General features: G+C 46.3%; 1 protein-coding gene across 1 annotated transcript in view; it reads left to right on the top strand.

The window, feature by feature from the left end:
* Positions 1–27156, top strand: part of LOC308635118 (solute carrier organic anion transporter family member 3A1-like) — a 301014-nt gene that overhangs the window by 212102 nt on the left and 61756 nt on the right. The window contains 2 exon segments of the mRNA XM_081269364.1: positions 14034–14132; positions 23919–24182. Of these exon segments, the coding sequence (XP_081125490.1) occupies positions 14034–14132; positions 23919–24182 (363 nt within the window).

Here is a 27156-nt window from a genome sequence, read left to right as displayed (position 1 = left end):
AACTGCAGCCCACATTCCCGGGCTTGTTGACATCGATTCTTTCAGAAGCAGATCTAGTTTTGATGGTGGGATTTCTGCCTCATTCCAGAATTCTTGTGCTCTGTACGTGATCACTGCACTTCTGTCATTTGCCCCAACATGGGACCTCCTATTCAGGGTTCTAGGCCTGATCCCAATGCTAGATAGTGCCCAGGAGCCTACCACTAGCCACCCACCTTGCTCACAGTGCCTGATTCTCTTTGCTCAAACCAGGTTTGGGATCCACTGGCCTCCTGAATCCCAAACAGGGATCTGGGCAGCTCCGCCCTGCAGAGTGTACTTCACAGGAGGCTTCTGGCCATCCTGCTCATCCTAGTACACCCAGCCTGCCCAGAACCCAACACAGTGCTGGCCAGTCTGATCTTGATGTTATAAAGTAGGTGACCCCTGACTGTATAAAATGAGCGTGGGGATATGAGTTGGCAGCTTTTAGACAGACTAACCTAATTAAGTATAGATTGAAGTTGGGGAGCCTGAGGCCCAAAGTCTAGGTAATCAAAGGCCTCCTTTCCCTATTAGGCATTTTGGAGAAGGTCATTTTCCTGACAAAGCGTGAGGACCTTCACCCATGACCAAAGGTGGACCAAAGTCTTTTGGATCACTATTTCCTTCTCCAGGAAGGAGAGCCATCTTCAGAGGAACAGTGACCCTCCGACCTTGAACTGGGACACTCTCACCACACCACTGAGGCAGGTGCCCCTGGGATGTGAAGGTGTCTGGCTCCCTCTGGTGACTAAAATAAATGCTTCATGATGGTGGAGCACACACTTGTGGAGTGGAGGGTGGGTCAACCTGGGCCAGAGGTGCCCCCCCACACTGTGGGTGTCAAGGGAGTCCCAAGGAGAGCCCCATGTGATCTGAGTCCAGTTTTGTCCCCCTCCAGATATTCAGCTCTTCAGCAATGGGTGGGCTGAGCCTGGACTGGGTCTTCAGTGCCCTGGAGACACCATTCCCTGGGATTTCCGTGGGCCACAGCCTCCTGCTGCTGCTCCCCTTGCTGAGTGGTAGGCGTGAGGAAGTGCAGGATCAGGGCTCACAGGACATGAGATTAGGTTACCCAGACTGGTAATCTGACTTTTCTGTGCCTCAGTTTCTTCATTTGTAAGCAAGAAGTGAAGATACAGGGTTGTGGTGAGGATTCGATCATACATAACGTCCAAAGCACCTAGAACAAGGCAAGCATGTGATGAAGAGTGGTTTGCTGTTGTCTTAGCCACAGTGTCAATAGGGCTGGGCCCATTTAGCAGAGGGCTTTCTGCTCTCATTGGAGAATACCTGAGCACGTTGGGGGATAAGGGTAAGAAATAATTACCAAGAACTATGTGTTGACCGGTGGCAGCTCTGCCTGCTGGTGCTGGGCCTATCCCCAGAGCTGGCTAGTAGGGGGACCTGACTTTTGATACTAGGTCCTACTGTCTCCCTGAGACAAGAGCCCATCCCTGCCTCAGTGACCTCAACTGCACCAGTCACCTGTGGCCACGGAGAGAATTCATGACGGCTTCTAAAGCACTTTAGAGGTACAGGCTATACCTGTGAAGGTAACAAGATGGTTAGAACTTAACAGGTAACTTCTCTTTGAGATGTGGCCAGCCTAGGAAGAAGGGGTAGCTGCTATCTTGAGGCCCAGAAAGTCCACCAAGGACGCTGGATTCTGAACCACTTCAGATGCAGGGGTTGCCTGCATGCAGCACCTCCTTGTGGTGGAAGGGGGCATAACATGCATTATCTGGGCACCAAATCAGCTGGAGTCTGCTAATCAGTCCACATTCCCATAGCCATTCTCTGCATCTGATTGGTCTCCCTGCTCCCTGTTTGCTCCTCTCCCACCACTGCTTTCATATTCTGCCTCCGGGTTTATCTTTCAAGTATACAATTTGGGCAGGACACATCTGAGCCCAGGTGCTACCTGCTTCATGCAACAGGCCACCACAGCCTGACCACAGGATCTCCGTGCCAAGCCACAGCTCATCTACACCAGGGGCTCTTTCCCAGGGATGTCTGCCTCACATCCTGGTATCATCCACTTTTCTGCTTTTTCCCAGACTCTTCCCCTCCTTCCTTGCTTGTCTTAAACCCTATCTTAGCTCTTCTTTTAACTTCTCAGTGTACATAGATCATTGGGTAAATTAATATCCCTGTGCCTCAGTTTTCTTACACCTGCTAATAGGGTTGAGGTGAGAATGGGATGGTGCATGGAAGTGCTGGGATCCAGCCCTCAGCCCTTGAGGGGTCAGCACCATCACCAGAATCATCACCATCCTCACTAGCAGCAAACCTGCTTTTAAACCAACTCTTGCCCTGTGCTGTGAGTGGGATGTTGTCCTTGTCTGATGCTCTGCAGTTCTCCTACCACACTGAAGCTCACAGCTTTTAGGAAAAGGATTTGTCTTGTATAACCTTCAGCAACTGATTTCAGAGCCTGCCCCCTACTGGCTGCAGTGAATGGTGCATAGATACTAAGACAATATGAGAGCTCCCAGCCAGAATTCCATCTGGCGGGTCCTAATCAGGGAGTGATGTCCATAAAGGGATGCGCTGTATATTGATTCCCACCCTGCCCCCCCCCCAACATCTGACAGTCTGGGGCAGTTTAATTAACAGTCCTCAGCTTACCTTATGCATCTAATGTCCCATGCCATTTGGGCAGTACCCTAAAGTTTCCAGTACTATCTAGTACAATGTTGCACATTGTCTTAGGAGCTGTATGTTTTCTAGGACCCTGTGACAGAGTACCTCAGGCTGGGGGACTCACACAACAGAAACTCATTTTCTCATAGTTCTGCTGTCTAGAAATCTGAGATGAAGGAGTTTGCAGGGATAGCACCTAAGGCGTCGCTCCTGGGCATGCAAATGGCTGCCTTCTCCCTGTTTCCTCACAGGGTCTTTCCTCTGAGGTACACAACATTGGTATCTCTCCTTGTGTCCAATTTCTTTTTTCAAGGACATCAGTCACATTGGGTTAGGACCCATCCTAAGAACTTCATTTTAACTTAACCACTTCTTTAAAGGACCTCTCTCCAAATATCGTCACAGTTTGCAGCACTGGAGATTAGGGCTTCAACATGGCCTTGGGGGAGAAAGTTCAGCCCCTAATGGGAGATAAGCAGGGCAGGTTATAGTCCCATTTTACAGATGAAGCTGCTAAGGCCTTGGGTGGCCCTGACTGCCAGCCCTGCTGTCTCTCTAGTGCCCCCTGCTGGAGGCTGGGGTAGAGGGACAGCAGGAAGCCAGGAACGATACTCAGGCTGTGGAGAAGGAGCTTCCAAGAGGTCCCACTGGGCTCACCACTCGTGGTCCCTTCTGTTGTTTATTTGGGTGGGTTTTCTGCCTGTAGGGCTCCTGCTTCCCCACCCTTCCTCTGCCAGTAGTGTTTTCCCATTTCATCAGGTAGCACGGTCTTGTCACTCCTGAGTCCCAGCTCTTCCCAGGAGCTTTGCAGCAGGGGACTGGGGATAGCATGATCTCACTTGGCTTTGAGGAGTCAGCCACTCCAGCACTGCTCCCCAGCACCTGCTGTGTTCAAAGAAGGCATCACATCCAGATGCCCAGAGGCCAGTCAGACAGAGAGGTGTAAGGACGTGCCAGTGCTGGACGGAAAGAATAGAAGTTTCTGTTGGCAGAGCTGAGAAACCAAGATGGGCAGAATCTGCAGCTCAGACCACTTGCTGACACACCCTAAGCATCCTGGAGAGGCCTGGAGGACTTTCTCCAAATGCATCGTCCTCTATAACATAGGACTTCTGCCTCTCAGGCTGGGTTAGTAATCATTTCACAGTTCTGCAGATAAGCACAGAGTCCTTCCTTTGAGCCAGGGACTATGCTGCCCCTATGGAAGAGGGAATTTAAAAAGGCTCTTCTACCTTCCCTGAGACTAAAAATTATGGAATGCCCAATACATGGAACTCGGCTTTTGAATCCAGGCAGAATGTAAGCAGAACTCTAGAAAAAGTCTCAGGCCCAGATGCCCCTTTTATTGCGCTGTCAAAAAAAGGAAGTGGGAGGAAGAAGAGAGGAAATCTAGGAAAGACCCTTGAGAAGGTGGTCTTTAAGGCAGACCTAGAGTGGCAAGTAGGACTCTAACTGTGCAAAGGGTCCTGCAGGAGGGGAGTAGCCTGAGGACCAGCATGAGCAAGTCCATGCTGCACAGCACAAAGGCCCTGCTGGTGTGCTAGGTGCTTATCTGTAGTCGTGTGTGCAGAGTGGTGGTGCATACTGGGCTGCTTTGGCTGGCTGCACAGATTGAGGTTCTGCCATCATGCTCAGCGACCTCAAGTCTGGCCATGCTCAGTGACCAACTTCCCCTCTGCTTTGTGGGGCTGAAATCAGCGAGTGTCCACATCCTTCCTTTTCCCATGGCCCTTAGTGCATTTTACATACCAACTGCTTCTTTGCTCAGTGTTAGGAACTAAAGCTTTATCGAGGTCAGGGGCTCATTTGCTAAGGTTTCTCAAACTAGCTGCAAATAAAATCACCTTGGAACTGTGGAAAAATCCCAGTACCCAGGTAGTCTCTCAGACCAGCAAAATCAGCATCTAAAATGGCAGGAGCTGGGGGTTAGTATTTACTTTGTTTCCCAGTTGATTCCAGCGTGCCAATGAATTTGAGATTCAGGTAAGAGATAAACAGGTCTGATGCCATGGGAAGGGGACCAGCTCGGTCACTGTTCCAGAGCACCTGACCTTAGCAGCATTAGCATTTTGTTTCGTGCATTAACTTTGCAGTGGGGATAATTCTATTGTATGAATTATGTGCAATATCTGGCTTGTACTGTTTGTTCAACAAACGGTCGGCACCACCTCTTTCCCTGCCCCCCCCCCCCCGCACCTCTTCCTCAGACATAAGCAAGGTCATTTACTTAATGCTGTCAGGCTGTTGGCAGTGGACGTTGGATAAGCAAGGATTGCATGTTTTGCAGGCTTCTTGCTGTTTATGGGTCATGTTTTATTCATGTGTGTATGAGGCAGAACACACCTTCTGGGGGGGAGAACTTTGAGCCTGTGGATTTCAAGTCAGGGGAATATGTTTGCATAAACTGAAGGCATGCAAGGTGGGTGGGAGCTGAGAGAAGGGACGCTCTGACCTGGGATGACACTAGCAGTTGGGAAGTGGCGAGTGAGGATGTTGCCCAAGCCAGAATCTCTCTTTTTTAGGCTCGTGCTGCCCTCTAGTGGGAAAGAGCCACAGCCAGCCTGAGTCTCCTCTTCCGGAATGAAGGGACCATCTAGGCTTAGCCTGGCTGCAGAAACACACTCTTAGACCAGCCATTCAGACCTTCCCTCCTGGACCCATCATTCCTGAGGCACAAAGATAATTCTAGGAAGCATCTATCTTGTGTCAGCATTAGAAGCTTTGCATACATTACATCCATTTCTCACCGTCCCACAAGGTAGATATTCTCATTCCCAAACAAAACCGAAAAATCGGTTATCCAGAAATTGAGAAGTGAGCCAGGATGCCTACCTGGTTGGAATCAGGTCAGCTGATTATAAAGCCCTTTCTCTTATGCTGAGACATCTATTCTAAGAACTAGGTCCTGGAGGCCTGAGGTCATGTCCATGTTCATGCTGTGTATCCTTAGAGCAGCTGACTGACTGCTCTGAGCTTCTATTGTCTCATCTACAAAAAAAGCCTCATAGTCCTTAGCCAGCAATCAGGAGAAGTATTGTTTGGTCTCAGATACAGTACAAAGGATGGGGAAAGCCTTGAACAGTTGCTTTAGGATGGCAGGATGATTACCTTCCCCAGGCTTTCTGAATGCATTACTTTTATAATTAAACCAAAAGATTTAAGTAGATCACTTGCCTTCCAAAGAAGTGGAAGTATTCACCTGAGCATTCCAGCCCAGGAAGATACTATTGGAGAGAAAAGGTCGTTTTCTTGAGATGACAGCAAGCCAATCTCAGGATCCTCTTAAGATAACCACAGCCAGACTCTGAATGTCACCTGCAGAAGTCTCAGCTCTGCCCTTCCCCTGCCCTGCTCTATGACACTGCTAAGAAGTCAGAGCTGTCACCTGAGACCTCAGTGTCCTTGGGTGCCCTTCTTACCACGGAAGGACAGGATGGGAGCAGGGGTTTGGGGGCTGGGCAGTGCTTCCTGAGTGCATTGGGATTTTCCTCTGGCACTCTCTGGAGGACAGCCACAAATGCCTGGCACTTGAAGCCGTGTGCCATCAACACCTGAAATTCTATTGAAGTCAGTAATTCTAGTTTTCAGAAGGGTAGACTTTAGAAAATATTTTAAGTTTTTTTTCCGGGTGTTTCAATTATTAGGAGAGCTATTGGGTATTTTTAAATTATAGGTAGAAACAGACTGGAAAGGCACATCCAAGAGGATACCAATGTGAGATGCCAAGGTGTCCATTTTCTTTGTAATGATGATAGCTGAGGTTTGTTGAGCAGTTACTATATGCCAGGCTGTGTGGAAAGCCCTTGATATGCATTAATCACTAAAATCTCCAAACATTCCTGCAAGGCAGATACATTTATTATAACAGCTCATGTTGGTGGAGAGCTGGTATGTTCTAGAGATGAATGCAAAGCCCTTTCTGTATATTCACACTTATACCCAGAAACCACCCCCAGGAGGCCTCAGCCCATTTCACAGAGGGGAACTGAGGCACAGCGAGCACTGGCACTGTCCAACACAGGGTAACTGAGGCCAGGAAACACTAGCAGTTCTATTTACAAACTGAGTAGAGACATAAGTACAGACCCTGGGCTTGCAGATGGCTGGGTGGCCTTTGCTTTCAAGAGTTCATGCCACAGGGTAGCAGATGCCTGTACCTCTGTCCTCTGTAGGCAATTCAGGGAAACTAGACTGCATGGCACTTTGACAAAGAGAAAGACGAAGGTTTGGAGAGAAAGGTCGACATTCCCTCCACACATGCTGTATCCAGCCAGCGAGGGCACCTCCTTGGAGACCAGGCCTCCAAGGGAGGCTGGCTGCAAGACACACAGCTGGATCAAAGTGGGATCCACAATGTCTTCCTTTTCTCATGTTCTTCTAATGCAGAGCAAAGCAATGGAGCATCATGGAAGCTTATAGTGAAGTGCTTCGCTGTGTCCCAGCCACACAGGGCTGCTATGTCAGCTCTCCTGTGTTCTTCACTACAGTCTAAAAAATATATCTTATTACATCCACCTTTCTCAGAGGCAGACACCAGCACAGAGAGGCTGAAGCACAGGCGCAGGGCTCCCAGCAGATAAGTGTTGGCTCAGGAATCCACACCCATCCCAGCCCCACTGTGCAAGGGCCTCCCTGCCATGCATGTTGATTTCTGGTTACCCTGCTATGCATTCAGGTGGCTGCCTTTGCATAGTAAAGTATGGGGTTTGACTCTGCCATTGTTCCTCAGCCTTGCTTATTTGTGATTGAGTTCTCTGGTGAGAACTGGTCAAACCAAGACCCAGAAATCATGTGTCATGGGACAAGCTGCCAAGCATCTCTAAGCTTCTGTACTTCCCTGGATAAATTGGGGATGATGACACCCCATCCATTGCACTGTTAGAAAGAATTGTGAGCTGACAGGTCGAAATCACACAGTCCCAGTCCTCAGCATGGCACAGTGAGCACCCAGCACATAGTCTTGTACGTGTGTGGACTTGAATCACAAGTGCACAATTGGGTTTTCATGCATTAAAGATAAGTGTACAGCTTAACACACTGTTGTGTGGTGCACACTCTTGTTGCCTGTAAATACATCAATCACAAAATCAGCACCAGAGTGACCTTCCCTCACCCGCCCCCCCCCGTCCCTGCTCCTCCTTTCTCACATGTGACCCCTCCCTGCTCTGCAGCAAGACCATGGTCCAGGATTCTGTAATATTCATTTGCCTGGATTTCTTTATAGTCCAGCTCCCTAATTTCAGATCGCTGAAGAGTTTGCTTGTGTGCCTTGAATTCTCTATAGAATTGTGCTATCTTGAATTCTCCATCATGCCGGCTGCGTCATTTTGCTCAGCAATGTATCTCGATCTGTGGTTCTGATGATTTGTTGTGCATAGCCATCCAGGAGATGATGTTTTCTTTGCTGTGCAGTGTTTCCAGGGTATAGAGAGATCCCAGTACATTTATCTGTCCCACTGTGGATGGGCGCATTTATCTGTCCCACTGTGGTTGGGCGATGGGTGTCTGTTTGTCCTGGGGTTGGGGAATCTCAACTAACTGCTGGTATTCACTGTTCTTGGGTGTGTCTCCCAGTACACACAGGCACACTCTGTGTGGGGTGCTTCCAGGGAGTTAGAATCAATGGCACCCATCGATTAGTTGATCTTTGGGTTACTTTGTCTGCAGTTTTTCAGATACCGACGTTTTGCTGGTGTGTTCAATTTACACTCCTCCAACAGTATGGAAGATATGGGGGACCCCACCTGCCCATCCATGCATTGCGTCCTCAGAATCCAGCCAGCGGAGAGTGGGTGGTATTCCACTGGGATTCGAATCTGCAGTTCCCTGAATTTCTTTGAGCTTTCCTTTCATATTTTATTGTCCATTAGATTTCCTCTTATGGTTTCTGGCATTTCTTGACTGGTTTGACTTTTTCTCATTAATTGATAGTTTTTATACAGTTTAGATATGAGCCCCTTGATTTTTAGGTGTGTTATAAAAAGATATGTTGTACATTTATCTTTCCACATTCCCACATTCTTAGTGGGCTCTTCTGATGAATCTGATGAGCGAAGTTCTTAACTGTAACGCAAACCAGCTTCTCCACCTTTTCCTTTGATGGCTAGTGCTTCTTCTGTGTGAGAATCGTGAAGTCATTTTATTCTCTCGTCTTCTAGAAGTTTTGTTGTTTTCCTTTTTACATCTAAGTTCCCCAGTTTGCCTGGAATTCATTTTTGCTTGTGCTGTAAGGTGAAGTTTTTGTTTTTCCTTTATAATTTAAAGTTGTTAGCCAGACTCAATGATGCACACCTGTAATCTCAGTGACTGGGAAGCTGGGGCGGGAGGGTTATAAGTTCAAGGTCAGTCTGGGCAACTAGGTGAGACCCTCAGCAACTTAGCAAGACCATGTCCCAACATAAAAAAAGCCTGGTGATGGTAAAGTGCCCTTGGGTTCAATCCTGATCTCCCCCAAATTTATTTGTGCATGTGTGTATGTATGTGTAATATACAAACACACACACACACACACACACACACACACACACACACACATGAAATTTCTAGTTGTCCCATCCCTTCTCCTACTACACTGAAATACACACAGCTTGTCACAAATCAGGTGTCAGCAAAGGTATGGGTGATTTCTAAGCTGCATCCTCTGCTTTATTGGGACATTCGCTGTTCTTTGTGCTGAAAGCACCCTGTCTTCATCATTATAGCTTTGGAAGCAGTCCTGACACCCAGTAGGACAAGTCTTGGCAACTGTTCTTCAGAAGCGTCTAGACTGGTCATGGCTCTCAGCGTTTCAATAAACAATTTAGAATCAGCTTGTCACATGCCAAAAACAAGCAAAAAATATTTTCTAGTACTTCTATACATTAACTATCATGTATCATTAATAAATTTGCATAATTCTTCCTGGACCAGTAAATTTCAAATAGAAAATTTCAGATGGATTTTTCAAATTCTTGTTGGACTAGATGCATGTGACCTGACCCTTTGTGAAGGCTCAGTAGTGAGCCCCTAGGCTGCATTGCATATAGAAGGAGGCACGTTGCATGGAAGGGTACACAGTCCTAACCCTAACCCCTTGCAGAGAGGCCTGAGAAAGAGCCCTGGGTGAGGAGTGGCAGGCAGGGTCTATGTCCAGCTCTGCATCTCTCCTCAGGGTGCATAGGGATAGCCCGTCATCAAGGAAAGTCACTCCCTCCTTGCTCTCCATGGCTTCTGTAGCTGGTGCTCTTGTTCCCACATTCTGTGGAGAGTTAGTGTGTCCACTGTGTGTCAGCAGAACTAAGGATATAAATAATTAAGGAGCCACCTCCATCTTGGGGAGCCTAACTCCCCAGGGTCTCTGGGACTGTGCCCCAGTCAACACCATGTCTTAGAAGTGACCCACCCACATACAAAAAAATGTTCCGTGGTCCGATAACAGAAGAGCTTCCTGTAGCACCCTGTTCATGCATGTTCACAGCTATGCGATTGAAGTGTCTTAGCCTTTAGCCCAGCACTCCCCAAGTTGCCTAATGATTGTATTAGTTTCCTATTGCTGCTATTAATAAATTACTAAAAATGTGGCTTAACACAGATTTATCTTACACTTCTGGAGGTCAGAAGTCAGCGCGGGGTCTCACTAAAACTAAAATCAAGGTAATTTTTGGCAGGGCTGAGGTCGCTTCTGGAGGGCAAATCCATTTTCTTGCCTTTTCCCAGCCTTTAGAGGCTGTTTGAGTGCTTGGCCCCTGTGCCCCCACCACTTCATAGGCAGCGTGACTCATCCAGTCTTTTTCACGAGGCCATCTTTCTGGTTCTGTCACCACAGTTCCAGCTGACTCCTCTGCCTCCCTCTTCCACATTTAAAGGACCCTTGTGATTATGTTGGGGATGATCCAGTATTATCTCTTTAAGGTTACCTGATTAGAAACTTTAATTCCATCTGCAATCTTAATTCCCTTTAGTCATTTAAGACCACAGTCCCAGTTGCCAGGGATGTGGCTATGGGCATCTTTGAGGCTGTCATTCTACCTACCAGCAGAAGCTGAGTCAACTCATGAGTCCGCTCCTCCTGCTTCAAGGCACACCTGGCTCAGCAGCACCTGCACCTTGTAGGGCTAGGTGGGGGTGGAGCATCTCTCTGTGTCTCCAATTCTTGTCCTAAGCTGCTCCTGGCAGCATTCCAAAAGCTGGTTTGATTCCTTTCATCCTGCAGAATGCAAACCCCACAAGGGCAGGGATTTTGTCTGTTCCATTCACTGCCATATCATACTGCCTGGCATATGCTAGGTGTTTGATACATATTTTTTGATCCACTAACAGTGGTCGGTAGTCTCTCCAATAAAACAGCAAGTTTCTTGAGGGCAGGATCTCTTTGACCAGTTCATCTCTTCTTCCCCAGGGCTTCAAAGCAGCTGGTGCTCAATTAAAGACTGTCTAGCATGGGAGGAGGCAAGCTCACCAGCAGGGTGCCATTTCCTGCAGGAATTTCTCACAGTCCCTACTTGGGCTATCCAGGCACATCCAGAAACCCCTTCAACCTCTGAGCACAGGTTGAGATAATCAGCTTCTCAGGAAAATTTGCAACTGTGGTTCCCAAACTTCCCCGTTCACTTTGACAGTGTCTCAACTATATTTTTCAGTGAATCTGCATGAATTAGCTGATTGTCTTATTTATTAAGCAGTTAGGCTCAAACTTGCTATTATGTCCTAACAACATAGTAGCTATTTGAAAAAATAATACACATACATTAAATAAAACTATTTTTATCTTTAACCTTAATCTCTTACAGGGGACATGTGTCCTGGCTGGAAATAACATAGCTTCTCAAACCTTGAAATCAGATTAGATTTGTCATCCTCATTTCCTGTTCCAACTGATTTACATAAGAACTTTTTCTCATAGCAACTGCAGAAAACTCGACTCTGTAAAGATCAGATGTCATCTGAAGGAATATGGTGTGAGCCACTGTTGAAACCACCAGCTACCTTGGAGGAGGAGTTCCATGAGTAGTGTGTGACTGCCGGATTAGCTTTCCATTATGCTTGGCCAGCAGTGTCCAAGCAGAGAGTAGACTCGGGCCACTCAGTCTATCTGTGTCCTGGGGAAACTGACCTCTGCTGCTTCCCAGTAGGCATCCTCTCCTGGCCTGGCCTGTTCTCAGCTGGAGCTCACCTCCCTGAGGATGGCCTCAGGAGTGAGGCGCAGAGGTGACATGAGTTCTAGAAGGAGGGGGACCAGGGACCTGGGTGCACACTGGCCTTTATTATAGGAAGAGAAACAGGTGTCATCTGTCTGTGACATGAGCTCTGGAAGGAGGGGTTCCAGGGACCTGGGTGCACACTGGCCCTTCACTGTAGGAAGAGACAGATGTCATCTGTCTAATGGGCACTTCTGTGGCTCTTGCTGTGTGCTATGTACCAGGCACTATTCTAAGTGCTTTGTAAATAGTAGGTCATTCAATCCTGACCATAGCCCCATGAAGCTGCTCTCATATTACGCTCATTTTACAGATGAGGAAACGGTACAAGGAGTACCTTGTCCAAGGTTCACAGAGCTAGGACATGGTGGAGCTGGGATTTGGACCCAGGTTCCTGCCTTCACCTGCACTTTTCCCTCAGTGGGTCAGGAAACTTGGCTTCAGAAGCATCCCTCTCCTTTTGGATGTGTGCTGCTGGCAAGGCATGGGATTTCTGGGATCCCATTCCTTCTGCTGTGAAGGGAGCATAGTAAATTCACCCTTGAGTCATTGAAAGGATTGGAGGAGACTGTGTGTAAAGTGCTTTCCATTACACAGGGTAAAAGAAAGAAAGATGTCTTCACATTTCTCAGGCAGCCTTCGTGTAAAGGAGCCTGGAGGACAGCAGGGGGCAGCACTAGGCTGCAAAAGAACATTTTCTCCTGGGCCTGAAGCACTACCTATTCACACAGGGATCCTGGATCTTAGTGCCTGAGATAATCTGTTTCTCATCCGTTTAAGCAGAACATTTGAGGTGAATTTGCTAAATGAGTAAGAACAAAATCACAGATTAACAGAATTAATTCAGTGGAGAGCCATAGACGCAAATTCAGAAGTAAATCCATGGTCAACCTCACACCTCAGGAACCAACTCTCCCTGAAGACGCAGGGCTGTGCCCTCTGCAGCTGCGCTATCTGAGGTGCTGCCCTGGGATATTGGTGAAGCGGAAACGGTGCCTCCTGGTGATGTCTCCCTGAGGAAGAGCCACTTAGAAAGTGACTCCCAGAGAATCCTACTGAATCTCTGGAAATGGTCTTCTCACACAAAAAAAAGAAAAAGAAAAAGAAAAAAAATTGTTCCCTACCCTTTTCAACTCCAAGTTGTATAGAAACCTAGCCCTCTTCCAGAGGAGCTGGAGCAACTCTTGGTTGGTGCCCTGTGCTCCTTGCTCACCCATCTGCATCTGCAGGCCACTGTCCACCTGAGCTGCCAGAGCTTTTGCAGGCCCACTGGGCCCTGCAGCCCCAGGATCAGCAGCTCAGGGGAAGGCCAGGACCTGGGGAACAGTCAGTATTCAGGAAATATCTATCAAAAAGGAAGCTGAGTTAAACAGATATAGCCTGTGGGTTTTCGTTTGGAATCAGTACTTTTCCTAGGATCATTCAAAAGTTTTGTACAAAATTCCAGGTACTAGATCCATCAGATAATTCTCCATGGACCAGGGCCAGCCATCTTCTCAAATCCTGTGGACAAATGAGCTCAGAACAACTGTAACTGCCAAGAAGACAGTGACACACAAATGGGGTGGGGTGGGGCTTGCAAAATCAAAATTAGTAAAATGCCTAATTAGCTCTTCTCAAAGCATGTCGTGTGAATTTTGTTATTTGCTAAATTTAGTGAACATAAACATTTCATTACATCTGAAAATAATTTGTGGCTTACATTTTTTTTCTCACTTTGCAAGAATTCTTGAGTTTGCACAATGAGTGCTGAGAAATCTTAGCAAACCGTGAATTCCATGAATTATCTAAAGCCACATAAACACAAAAATCAAAATTATAAAAGTCCTTCAAAGTTGTTGATGGCAGGAAAACTATTAATGACAGATGTGGATCTTTTTTTTTTTTTCATGTGTTTGATTTATGGGTGAAGTCCCCCAAAGGAATGTGTGCTATGGCCTACAAATATCTCTGTCAAAGCAATCTAACAAAATAATATAAAATCCTGGCATAATATGCAGGACTTTAATGGATTTTCTGAAAATGAGAAATCCTGGATCTTCCCCTCTCAGATGTTTAGACTCATTCCTATAAGATCATTTGTAATAATCAGACATCTCATCTGATCAACATAAAATGATCTCCTTGACCTTTGATGATTTGCTTATTAAATGGCTTCTGATTTTAATCTAACCTTTCGTCTTCTTTCAGGAATCCTGTTCACAATGTTGGTATTTGGACCTGCCTGTGGATTTATTCTGGGCTCTTTCTGTACCAAAATCTATGTGGATGCAGTCTTCATTGACACAAGTAAGGAGCAGACCTTGATTTCTAACCACCACGTATGAGCATTTCCTTCCTCGTAAAGGAGTCTTCAGCCTCTAGGCTTCTAAAACCTTCCTACTAAGCTATAGCCCTGTATTAGTCAGCCTTCTGGTACTGTGACAAACACCTGAGGTAATCGACCTGAAAACAGGAAACGTTTACTTTGTCTCATGGTTTCAGGAGCTGATCTGTGATCAGTTGGCTCATTGCTTTTGAGCTTGTGGTGAGGCAGCACATCATGGTGAGAGCAGAGCTGTTCACCTCATGGCAGCCAGGAAGTGAAGGCAGAGAGAAAGAGATCAAGGTCCCAATATCCCCTACTGGGACACATGACTTAGCTTCCTTCCATCAGGCCCCAACGCTAAAGGTTCCACCACCTTCCACAGTGCCACAGGCTGGCTTTCATTCTTCAGATCTGTATTTTATTTTCCTCATCTGTAAATTAAGCAATTCAATAATCACATCTGCCCCAGAACTCTTTTTAAGAATTAAGTGAGAGGGTATATGTGGAAGGAAATGCCTGGCATTTACTCATTGCAAGTTGGCCCATTAACTGTATGAAAGCCTTCCTTGCTGAACTGAAAATTGTAACACCTGTTCTGGAAATGTGAAGTTCAAGTTGCCTTTGGGATCAGTGAGACAGATGACTTAAAAATCCTTTCTATGAAATCACTGTTGTGATGGGCTTTGTCAGGAAACACCCCGCTCGAAACCATCTTAAGAGAAACCTGTTGTGTTCTTAACCAGAAGAACAAATGTGTTTCTTACTTTGCCCTGTGATCCTGTGTGATTGAACAGTGTGCTAGTCAGCGTGGGCTTAGGTGATGCTGTGGCCACAAGTAATTCCCAAATCTAAGTGATTTTTATCCATCCAGAATTTATCTGGGTCACACTCCCTGTCCAACATAGGTTGGGGGTGTTAGAGAGTATGGGACTTGTTTCATTGCTCTAGGATAACAGAGGCTTCATCCTGACCCCTAACTTGTACAGTTGCCACGGCAGGAAGCCAGTCTGTGACATACTACACAAGGGCTCTGGAAACTTGTGTTCAGAAATGACACATATTATTTTTACTCATTTGCTGTGTGAAAAAATGACCTCAAATTTAGTGACTTGTGCATTTTTATCTCTCATTTTTTTTCTGTGGATCTGGAGTACAAGAGCAGCTTAGCTAATGGTTCTGGCTCTGAGTTACTCAGGTTACAATCAAGGCGTTGGCCCAGTCAGCAGTCATCTCAAGTCCTAGTGGAGAAAGGATCCACTTCCAAATTCATGCCTTTGGTGTTGGTAACCTTAGAAGGTCCATTTCCAGGCTGACAGCCCTGGACCTCTACAGGGGTACTTCACCAGGAGCAAATACCTACAGAGAGAATGTAAGAGAGAGCACCTAAGATGAGGAGCCACAGTCTTTTTATAACCTCATCTAGAATTGGTGTCTCATGACATCTGCTGAACTCTGCTTGCTAGGAGCCAGTCATTTGTTCACTTCCACTGTCAAGCAGGAGATAATTACACACAGACATGAATACTGAGGGACAGGGATCTTTGAAGACCATCTGAGACACTTTCTACCCCATGTGGAAAAAACTCTGTCACGTGCCTGAAAGAGAATACTGTGTTTCTGTGTAGTTCAATGAGCAATGAAGCCACAGTTCCTCTCTGAAAACAAAAGGGAGAAGCCATACCAACTTTTCATGCTGATCTGTTCTCAGGATCAATAAGAACTCTCAGTCCCTGGGTTCCCAATCCATCACCTTTCGACAGTGCTAAATTTACTAATTCACCCCAAAGAAATAATGTGGTTTTAAATCCAATCAAGTCGCTTTGTGATTCACTCCATTAATCGCACTGATATATTTACTTGTAGCTAATGACATTACAGATTTCCAAGTGGAAAATAAAATCAAGTGCAGCCTTATTTATTCTTGTCAAGTGCTGAGAGGTGGTGGGATGCCACTGCTTCCCACAGCTGGCTGGCCTTTTGAACCCCACTCCCAGCAGGCAGCGTGAAGGGTGGGTTGGTGAGAGAAACACCCAGGAAGGGAGCCAGTGGTCATCTTGCTTGTAGGGTCAGGAAAGCCAGCTCTCAATGCTATAGCACAGGACAAGAGATGGGAGGAGGATAAGGAAGGGAAAGCTGACCTGAGGGAAACTTGAAGTAGCTGGGCTACATACTCTGCCTTTGACATATAATCCATGGCTCCTGGAACCAAGCTTGTGAATGACCACAATTTGAGCCAGAAAGAACTCAGGTATCACTCTCTTCCAAATATTTCATATTCCCATTGAGGAAACTGACTTCCAGAGAGGGAAGGAGAGGGATCCAATGTGAAGAGTGCCTCTATATAAAACCCAGGTCTCCTGAGCCAACGTGCAGGTATCTACTTCAAGATTGCTCTCACCCAGCTCCCCAATGAGAAAGAGATCCAAACAGGGAAATCCTGCAAGTACCATCATTTGGATCTCTTTTCTCAGTGCCCAGAATAACCAAAGAAGTGATAGACAGGCAGCTTGGCAGGGTGAGGTTTACTTGTATACTCTCAGAACACTCAGCTTGATTAGGCTATTCCTTCAGCCTAGAATGCTGTTCCCATCCCATTCTGTTAACATATTTGCTCACCTTTCAAGGCTCAGTGTGAAACAATATCATCTACAGTTCCTATCTCATTGTCAGTTTGTTACCTCCCCTAGGCAAGACAGATGGGCGCTTTTCCCTTCTGTCAGGGCATCTTGTGATTGGCAGTCTTCTTCACTCCAAGTTGACAGGGGACTTCCTGGTCTGTTTCTGGGAAATGGAAGGATGCTTTGTGAGTCACCATCTTTGTTTGCATCTTTCTCCAAGGTCCTGAGGTTGGTTGTTGGTGCTACTCCCTGCCAGGAGAGGGCAGAAGAGCACCATGTATTCTGTTATGGAGTCAGCCACAGAATTCTACAGTTTCCAGCAATTTTTATAATTTCCAATCTTGTGACCAAAAACTTGTCATCGATAAGTGGATTTGGCTATATTTTGAGGAAGGGATTCTCCATACTTTAATGCCTTCCCTGTATTTTCTTCACTTAATATAAAAGACAGCCTTGCTTTAGGACTGTTCAATAAGCAGGAACATTACCTGAAGCCTGAATGTTCAGGGGCTAGGGATATAGCCACATATTTCTAAAATCAAAGCTGAGAGCAGGGGGCCTGGAGAGTCAGTGGCTTCATGTGGAGGCAGCAAGGTAGGTCACAGAGGACCTTCATGTGCGTAGCGGACGGGGGTGGGGGAAGAAATTATCTTCCCCCCATGCAGCCTGGTGGCAGCTGGGGAAGCAACTCAGGAGGAAGAGTCTGGAACAAAATCTGGTTGGAACCTGAGAATAGGTGCAGCAGAGACTGCAGTGGAGGGGTTGTTCGTAGGATTGGGCTTCTGTGGCAGGAGAGGTCCCATGGGACAGCTCCTCTGGAGGCTCACCTGGCTGGGCCTGGACATGGGATTCTGTTGCCCCTGCCTTTCATCTGTTTGATGGCTATGGGGCTTCCTTTGCCTCTCTTCTTAAGGAGAATAGATCCCTCCTCTGAGAGCTGCAGGGAGAAATGATGGTCCTTGTAGGATTTCCCCGTTTGGATCTCTTTGTTAGATGAAAACTCAGTTAGGAACAGGACCTTGAAAAAGAGAGGACTTAGTTGCAGAGCGTGCTCCCGATCGTTGAATTGACCAACCTTGACGGTGTGGACTTATTAGGTGAAGATCAGGAACAGCAGTGGCCCCGAACTGATCACTTACTGAAGCCGCGCATAGATTGTCTTATTGGAAACTCAAAGCCTTATCTTGGGAGTAAGGGACCTGCTATTGACAAAGCTTTATCATGCACAGGGTAAGAGTCTGGGCATAGGACTCAGGCCTGAATCCGAGACTCCTAATCTGGGGGATGTTACTCCTCACGTGTCTGTGTGTATGTGACACAAGTTAATCACTCAAAGCACTTAGTGCCTGGCATATAGTAAGGACACAATAAACGATAGACCAAGGAGGAAGCTGAGCTGTTAACTAGTTTCCACAGCCAGTATGGGATAGATCCCAGATGCCACTCGAGGCTTATCTTATCCCAAACCCCACTCCTAGCCTAACAGCTTGCTTTTCTGAAGCCTGGTTTTCACCAGAAGGCTACTCCCTTCCATGGACAAAGGCCTTGCAGAGCTCACCTGACCTCACCAGCACATCCATATCCTGAGGCACCTGCCAGCTGGCCCCGAAGACAGCTGTAAGGTGTTTGCATCTGGAGCAAAATATGGCCATCTGTTTTCTCCACAAAAAAAAAGGTCAGCAAGCTGAGCACCTCCTGCTCTGCCATTCAGAGAGCTGGTGCCACTGCCAGCCAGATCCCTTCATTTTGGACTGATTAATCCAGTGACTGGGATTCTGAATGTTCCCTGGCACCCTCCACACACCTCCCTGTCTCCAATTTCCAATTAGGTTTGTAACTTAATGATACTTCTGGTGTTCTGAAGTCCCACAGCAAAAGTTTGGCAAAATAAGTTCAACAAATAGGTAAATGAACTTTTTTTTAAGGCACCCAGAGAGCTGTAGGGATGTTTACACACCAGGAAGAAGTAGAAATGTCCTTGTTTGCTTTGACCTGCTTTTCTCACAATCTCAGGTTTCCTCATGGGTGGACTGGTTGATGGGTGTTAAACTGGTATAAATCCCATTATGAGTGATTTCCTTTGACATTGGAAATGGATGGGATTCTCAAAGGGCCCCATATGTGCACTTGCCCCTCCACAGAGAAAGCAAACAGCGTCACCCACTCACTCAGCTTACTCAATGCAAATAATAAAAACATCCCCAAATTCAGATGCCCAAAGGGAAACATTAGAAAAATGGATCTTATAAAGAAAAGACCCTTCTCTGCCCAGGGACTTCTAAGCAAAGCCAGACCCAACTGTGTCTGGTCTCTTGGCAGATGGGCCTACCATCATGGTGCACCCAGCAGGTAGCTCTCCTGCTCTGCTCCTGTCCTTCCCTCTAGGTTATGCTGCAGTAACAAATACCCCTGACACCTCACTGCCTTAAAGTACTGAAGGTTTGTTTCTTGTTTGTATTATACATCTAAATTTCTACCTGAAATAAATAGCATGTTTTACCAGTGTCTATATTGGCCAAGTGATAGACACGTGGCTAAAGGAAATAAGTCCTCTGAGGAAATCATTCCTTGCTCAGGATTTCCCTTCAGCTGGGGATACTATCCTGCCCCATTCCTCTCAGCATCTTTCTTCATCCATGCATCTTACTTCATTGACCATTTGATGCATTTGACTAAATGAGACAGATTGGTGCTTTTCTGTTGTGCTCTGAGCATCTTGCTGACAAAAGCCTTCATTAAAAGGCTGAAACTGCAGTAATTTTTTAAAGTCAAGACATGAACTAGAATCAGGTAGAAAAAAAATAGGTTTTCAAGCCTTGCCTCCACAGAGCAGGAATGTCTATTTCTTAAGTCTTTTGTACTAGTACGCTAGGTTATGTCATAGTAACAAATACCCCTGACATCTCCGTGGTTTAGAGAACTAAAGGTTTATTTCTTATTCATACTGTACAACCATTGCAGGTCCATAGGAAATCAGGTTTATTGTAGCCTGTCAGATAACATTTAGGAGGAAGAAATTTGGGGATTCCTAGGCCAGTTCGTATACTCTTCCACACAGAAGTGACACATGTCCCCTCTGCTTGTGTTTCATGGGCAAAACTCTGGCACATGGCTACATCAGACTTCATAGAGTAAGGAAAGTGTAATCCCCTTGTCCCTGAAAGAAGAGGCTCTCCGAATGCAGACACTGCCAACATCTACCACTCCATTGTTTGTCAGCCTGAGTGGGAAACTCCCCCTCAGCATCAGTAATTCTGGAACAGTCTCCACTGAGCCTTGGCAATTGCCAGGCAAGTGGAAGGAAGTTTTTCGCCATAGCTAGCCAAAATGCCTCATAAAAAATATTATTCATTGTGGAGATGGGTGGAGAAAAGATGTTTCCAAGACTGGGTTCAAGCGTTAGTCATCTTCCCAAAATCAGATTGGAAGTCAGTCATGAAGCCTACCCATGTAGAGAGCAGACACTCCAGAGCCAAGTGATTTCTCCCTTAGGGTCTTTCTCTCCCTGCCACAGTGCTCTGGGTAATTAAAATTAAGGGGAGTGGAGAATCAATACTTCTCAAAATAGCCAATGATGCTTTTCCTGATCTACAAAATCTTGCCCTCCATCTAGCTCCCTGCGGACCCCATTTTCTGGCTTCACCCAAAAGGCAAGTGTGCTTTGGTTCTAACACAGAAGATGCACTCTTCCCTGTCATTCAAACTTCCAGCCAACCTAGCCTTTCTGTGTACATGCACATACCTACAGGAGTAGGTCCACTGGTTATACAAACAGCTGCCTGCCACCCCCACTGCCATTTCTCTCCCCAGGATGTCTTCTCACACTTACAACAGAATCACTAACTTCCTGTGACTTTCCATGTAGGACTGTTTTTGTTTCCCCAACAACTGCTAGGTTTTCTTTCTCTTTCATCACTCACATCTGCCAGGCTCCAATTCCCCCTTTATGGAGCCTGTAGACAATGCAGGGGAGCTGGCAGCTCCCTTTGTTTTCATTCATTGCTTAGCAGCAGGTGAAGAAACAGTAAGTGACTAGTGAAACAGTCCTCTTCAGCTACCCCAGGCAATTTCACTTCCTTTTCTCTTTCCTCATTTGCATAAAAATGCTTTCAGGATCACCTTGTATTTTCCTATGCCTAAACTTCTTTAAAAAAAAATCCAAATATTGAACTGCTCATTTGTATACAAAGAAACATAAATGAAAATAATAAGAGATGCCACATGCAAAAAACCTACTACGTGCCAGGGATTCTTATGATCTCTCATCCTTGCAACTACTGTAGGTGGATGCCATGTTTATTTTGCAAATGATAATACTGAGGCCTAGGGAGTGCTATGGCTAATAAGGGAAAGGGCTGGGTTTCAGCCCCCAAGTTCTCTGAAACATCTGGTCCCTGGTTAATGCCACTGGGTGTACATCAAGGACAGAGATCAACCGTGTTGCAGAATCAGCTTGCCACCTCTCCAAGGAGCTGGTGGTCTTAGGCCCACTGTACAAAGCACAGGAAGGAATCATTCACCCAGATCGCTGTAGGGAGCAGAGTGCAGATTATCGAGGGCAACAGTATAGCAGAGTGGTAGAGTGTGGGCCTTTATGGGCAAATACTGAGGTTATAGTTTTCCACTCTGTGAACCTGGGCAGGGAACCTAACCATTGTGAGCCTCAGTTTCCCCCATCTAAATAAAATCAGATAATGAATAGGCAAAATAGGGGTCATGAAATTTCTCTGCCTTATAGAATTGCAGGGAGGGTTGACTGGGACATAAATGATTGTGCTCTGCATAATGACTGGTGCAGACAGACACCCTCTGTAAATGATGGCTGGCATCATCATTAGTGTTAGCTGAGGAGTCTTCAGGGAGAGCGCTTTATAGATGCTGAAGTGTTCATCTGGTGTCTGCAGTCATTACTCTTTCCAGAGCTGACCATCCATCTGGTCCAGGCCTGCAGACCAGTTGGTCTTAACTCATGTGCTGTTCCCTAGGTCTCCAAGAATTTCCTTCTGGGCTCCAGGAGCATGGTTTATCATCAAAGAGCAATTCTTCTGGGAATGATGCTTTGCAGGGCAGCTGTAAAGAGAAAGAAGGAAAAATACCAAGGAGAAGGCTGTAGTCTGTGTTCCCATGACTTCAGCTGGCAAGTCAAAAATAAGAGTCCAGTGAAGCCAAGCCACATACAGAGGGTGCCTCTAAGCACATGAGCTGGCTGCAGAGCTTTCTCGTAGAGGGACAATGCCAAACCACAGGCCACCAACAAGGTTTGAATTAACCTGTCCACTGGCAGGACCCAAGCCCTAAAAAACAAGCTGGTATCCATTGGCTACTCAAGCATGTGCCAGACACGATTCTGAGCACTTTATGGCTGGTGTGGTTGGTTGGATTTTCCCAGTGACCCCATAAAGTAAGTACTGTCATTGTCATCAGTGTTATATAGATTAGTAAACTGAAGCATGGTAAGTTAAGCCACCTGCCTGAAGTCCTGCAGAGAGAAGAGAAGAAGTTTTTCAACCACCGCATCTCGGGTGTACGTGGAAGTCCAGCCCTGTGCTCTCCGTCTACTTTCATTATCTTCCCTTGGAAGCTGTAAATCTGGTTTAAGACAGGGAGAGGGCCCTTGAATGGGATTTCAGATGAGCTGTTTGGGGGGTGAGTGTGAACAGACCTAGTGAAAGCCTACCCTCCAACAATAAATGTTTCCTTATGTTTTCACACGCACACCTTGGCAGCGCTGCTAAGTCAGCCAATTCCAGCTTAGATTCAGAGGCGTCTGGCTTCTCACTGGTTTTGTTTAGACTGATATAAACACAGGGTAGACAAGAAAATTAAGGAGAGAACGTGATCAGTCTCAGGCTCCGAGAGAAACCGAAGCGCTGACATGGAACCGATGGGTTTCCTAGACCGGTGGCCCAGTTCTCCCTCCCTGGTCTCTCTTTTATTTTTTTTTATTTCTTTTTTATCCATTTTATTTATTCTAATTTGTTACACATGACAAAATACAGTTCAATTCACATTACACAAATGGAGCACAATTTTTCATGTCTCTGGTTGTACACAAAGTAGAGACACACCATCCATGTTTTCATACATGTACTTAGGGTAATGATGTCTCATTCCACTGTCTTCCATGCTTCCATGCCCCATCCCTTTCCCTCCCTCCCTCCCCTTTACCCTATCTAAAGTTCGTCTGTTCCTCCCATGCTACCCCTCATCTCCATTATGAATCAGCCTCCTTATATCAGAGGAAACATTTGGCATTTGTTTTTTTGGAATTGGCTAACTTCACTTAGCATTATCTTCTCCAACTCCATCCATTTACCTGCAAATGCCATAATTTTATTTTCTTTTAATGCTGAGTAATATTCCATTGTGTATATATACCACATTTTCTTTATCCATTCATCTACTGAAGGGCATCTAGGTTGGTTCCACAGTTTAGGTATTGTGAATTGGGCTACTATAAACATTGATGTGGCTGTGTCCCTGTAGTATGCTGTTTTTAAGTCCTTTGGGTATAAACCAAGGAATGGATAGCTGGGTCAAATGGTGGTTCTATTCCCAGTTTTCCAAGGAATCTCTATACTGCTTTCCAGAATGGTTGCACCAATTCACAGCTCCCCCAGCAATGTAAGAGTATGCCCTTGACCTTAAACTATACCACAGAGCTATAGTAACACAAACGGCATGGTATTGGCACCAAAATTGACTGGTAGACCAATGGAACAGAATAGAGGACACAGAGACAAACCCACATAAATACAGTTATCTTATATTCAACAGAGGCACCAAAAACATATGTTGGGGAGAAGATAGCCTCTTCAACAAATTGTGCTAGGAAAACTGGAAATCCCTATGCAACATAAGTCCCTGTATCTCACCATGCACAAAACTCAACTCAAAGTGGATCAAGGACCTAGGAATTAAACTAGAGACCCTGCACCTAATAGAAGATAAAGTAGGCTCTACTCTCCATTATGTTGGATTAGGCCCCAACTTCCTTAATAAGACTCCTCCCTGGTCTCTTTCTAGAGCCCTTGAACCTCTGCACTGCAGAGCCTCTGCTGCTCAAGTCCTCAGCAATATCTCCATGGCCTGTGTGTCCCCGCCACTCAGCTGTGCTCTCTCCTTTTTTTTTTTTTTTTTTTTTTGCAGGTAACCTGGACATCACTCCAGACGACCCCCGCTGGATCGGAGCCTGGTGGGGTGGCTTTCTGCTCTGCGGTGCCTTACTCTTCTTCTCCTCCCTCTTGATGTTCGGGTTCCCACAGTCCCTGCCCCCACACTCAGACCCTGCCATGGATAGTGAGCAGGCCATGCTCCCAGAAAGAGAATATGAGAGGCCTAAGCCCAGCAATGGGGTCCTGAGGCACCCCCTGGAGCCAGACAGCAGTGCCTCCTGCTTCCAGCAACTGAGAGGTAAGGGTAGCTCTTCCACCCTTGGTCCGAATAATAAGGAGATAGAAATGGGAAGGGATGCGGGAAAGGGTGGTACTGAGGACTGGGTGCTAGAGGACTTGAGTGGAGGCTGACTCATATTTGTTGTGCATGACTGCCCCCTACAGCCCTGTGCCTATGGCCAGACTTGCTTGCTGAGAACAAACATAGTCAGAATTTACTGCTGGAACCCCAACGGTTAATGTAGGACCTGATGTCCAATAAGCATATGTGTCTATAGAAGGAAGAACACAAATGGGGAGTAAGGAAGCAAAACCTTCCAAGCAACTCTTTTCAACTCTTTAAGTCCACTTATGAGCACCTTGAAGCAACAAAGGATTTTTGAAGTAGGCTCCCTTTGCTTGGTGCACACATTCTTTAAAAAGCCACATCCAAAATGCGTTTCTTCAGATTCATTGTCCTTCCTCTGCTAAAGATGAGAGATGTGTTCCTCCCGAAGTAAATGCCAACCCCCTCTTGGTAACAGAGCCATCCAATGGAATGCAGCAAAGCCCTGGCTATCGTTTTTAAAAGAAAAATGAGCCCAGCTTTTCTGACAAAATGGGTGAGGCGTAAACAGCGATGCAGAATGAGAATAAGAGGTCCCCCCAGGTTGCTTCCATCTTCTGCACAGTCCCTTCAAGGCAAGGAAAGTGACAGAGTAGCTGAATGTCACCCAGCAGCCTCTGAAGCAGCTCACTGTCTGTCACAGCCGCCCCCTGGTGAGCTACGTGTGGTGATCCCTAATTCACAGGACTCCTTGCTTGGGTCCAGTGAAACACCTGCTGGATTTTAGAAATGAGCAGGCTGCTGCAGGCAGGAGCAAGGAGGGGACACTGTTTCCCTGGTGGAATAAAGGCAATGGCCAGTCACCTCTTTGCACAAACTGAGCACTCAGCTGCTGAGACAGCCCTTGGCATCGACAAACGCAGCCCTCCAGGACTCTCTTTGATCTAACACTAAGAGTCTCTATGCTGAGCATCTGTGTAGCAAGGTGCACCTGCTATGGATGCACAAGAGCCTTGGATTGCCTCATATTTGGACCACAGTGTCCTCCTCTGTAGCTCAGCCACCCTTCACTTCTCCCTGCAGTGTTTGCACAATCACACAATTCTTCCCTGAAAGTACTGTCCTGCAAACAGAAACACTGCCTGCAGAAGACTGTTAATCCTGCCTGTTAGTCCATTAGGCATTGAAAGGATGCATGTGATTTCTGAAAAGACATAATTTAATAACATAATATCATGTCTGATTCCATATTCCTTGCCAGTGTCTACCGATGCTGGGATTTGGAATTATCTGTAGAAGATCTTAAAATTCATCTAAGTTCTAGAATGCATAGGTAAGTGAAAGGGCCACCAAGTTTTGTCCTCAGAGGTTGCCTTGGTGGGGACCACCCTCCTCGATATATTCTAGAACTTAATTAATAACAGAGTTACTTCTGGGAGACTCCAAGCTGGCTGGAGGATGATGCCTGCTGCTCCTCTCTAGCCACAGAGACCATCCCAGTAACCAAACTCACAGGAACAATTGGATGACACAAGAGTAGGCTTGGCAGAGGACACCCAGAGTGGTAATGCCCGCCTCTCCTGATCTCTCCTCACCCCAGTGTGACAGCCCTGTCTCACAAGAGGATCACAGTAATCTCTCATCTTCCATCTCTGGGCTTACAAAGATCAAAGAACTCACCACCCTATATGGGAACAGACCAGAAGCCAGCAAGGGCAGCCTGGGACAGGGAAACCATAGCAGCAACAACACATAAGGGCAGGGAGATGACAAGCAGTGAGGAGCTCACCTCTCCCAAGAGGAGCAAGGAAAGGATCAAAGGCAAAGCTGAACCGAGTCTTGAGGGGCTGTCATGGCTTCAGAGTTCCTGAGATCCTACTGGGGGTCGGGTACACAATGGTGGCTTAGTGGCTTATATCCTGGAGCTGGTACTTCACTAGGGGAGGGCTGCAATAGGTGAGGTCAAATCAAAAACAATATAAGTATTAGGTGGGCTGTACCTGAGCTGACAGGTGCACAATTGGGTAGAAAGGTCTGGAACACACTAGACCACAAATGATCAGAAGTTGTGATCTGTATACACACCAAATTCTGATTTTTCTGATTAACAATTCCCAGAGGCAGCAGGAAAGGAAGGCTGTGTCTCTAGAAGACTCTTCCCCAGAGCCAGAGGATAGCCATGTGAGCTGTTAAATCTTACACAGGCCAGCACATGAAGAAGGGGCCCTGGTGCTTGCATTCATTCTTTCCCCCATGAGACTAATGGTTTTTCCACGTGGACATTTTCACCAAAAGCACAGTGCAGTGGCATGGTGGCAACCCCAAACTAAGTTTTCATCCAGTTTTCAGCCTTGAAAGCCCCTGTGGTGTCCAAGCAGTGTACTACATGTTTATGCATAAAAATAAGCTGAGCAATGTTGCACTTATCAGAGGAATTAATACGGCTCTCAAAACCTATAGGTTGCAGTTGCTCATGTGTTTTGCTTGAACTTGCAAAAGGGTTTCTTCTTCTGCCATCAATCTGTGTCCCCTGAGTGCTCTGAGTCTCCACCTGGGTTCAAATCCAGCTCAGCCACTCTCACTGGGCCATGTCACTTTACTCTGCTAGGCTTTACCATGTGGGATCTAGTTTAATCTTTACCACAGCTGCAGGAGGATGGTATTATTACTTATGTCCACTTACAGAGGAAATTGAGCTGTGGTGATATGGGAGTTTGGGACTGAGGTTCATTTTTTCAGAGCACTCCCCTCAGGAAGCAGGCTTCGAAGGTTGATTTCCAACAAAGCCAGCCATCGGTTGGGTTTGTAACCCTTAGCAGAAGATGAAGGATGGAAAGCAGAGTCTTGTTCCAGAATAGCCCAGGAGTCCCCAGCTTGTAGTGACTGTCATGTAAGCATTTTCCAAAGCAGGCAGCAGATGAACAAATGCTTGGGTTTATTAAACTCC

Source organism: Spermophilus citellus, assembly GCF_964194105.1.
Source record: "Spermophilus citellus genome assembly, chromosome: 16".
Taxonomy (NCBI): domain Eukaryota; kingdom Metazoa; phylum Chordata; class Mammalia; order Rodentia; family Sciuridae; genus Spermophilus; species Spermophilus citellus.
This window is presented reverse-complemented; position numbering and strand designations above follow the sequence as displayed.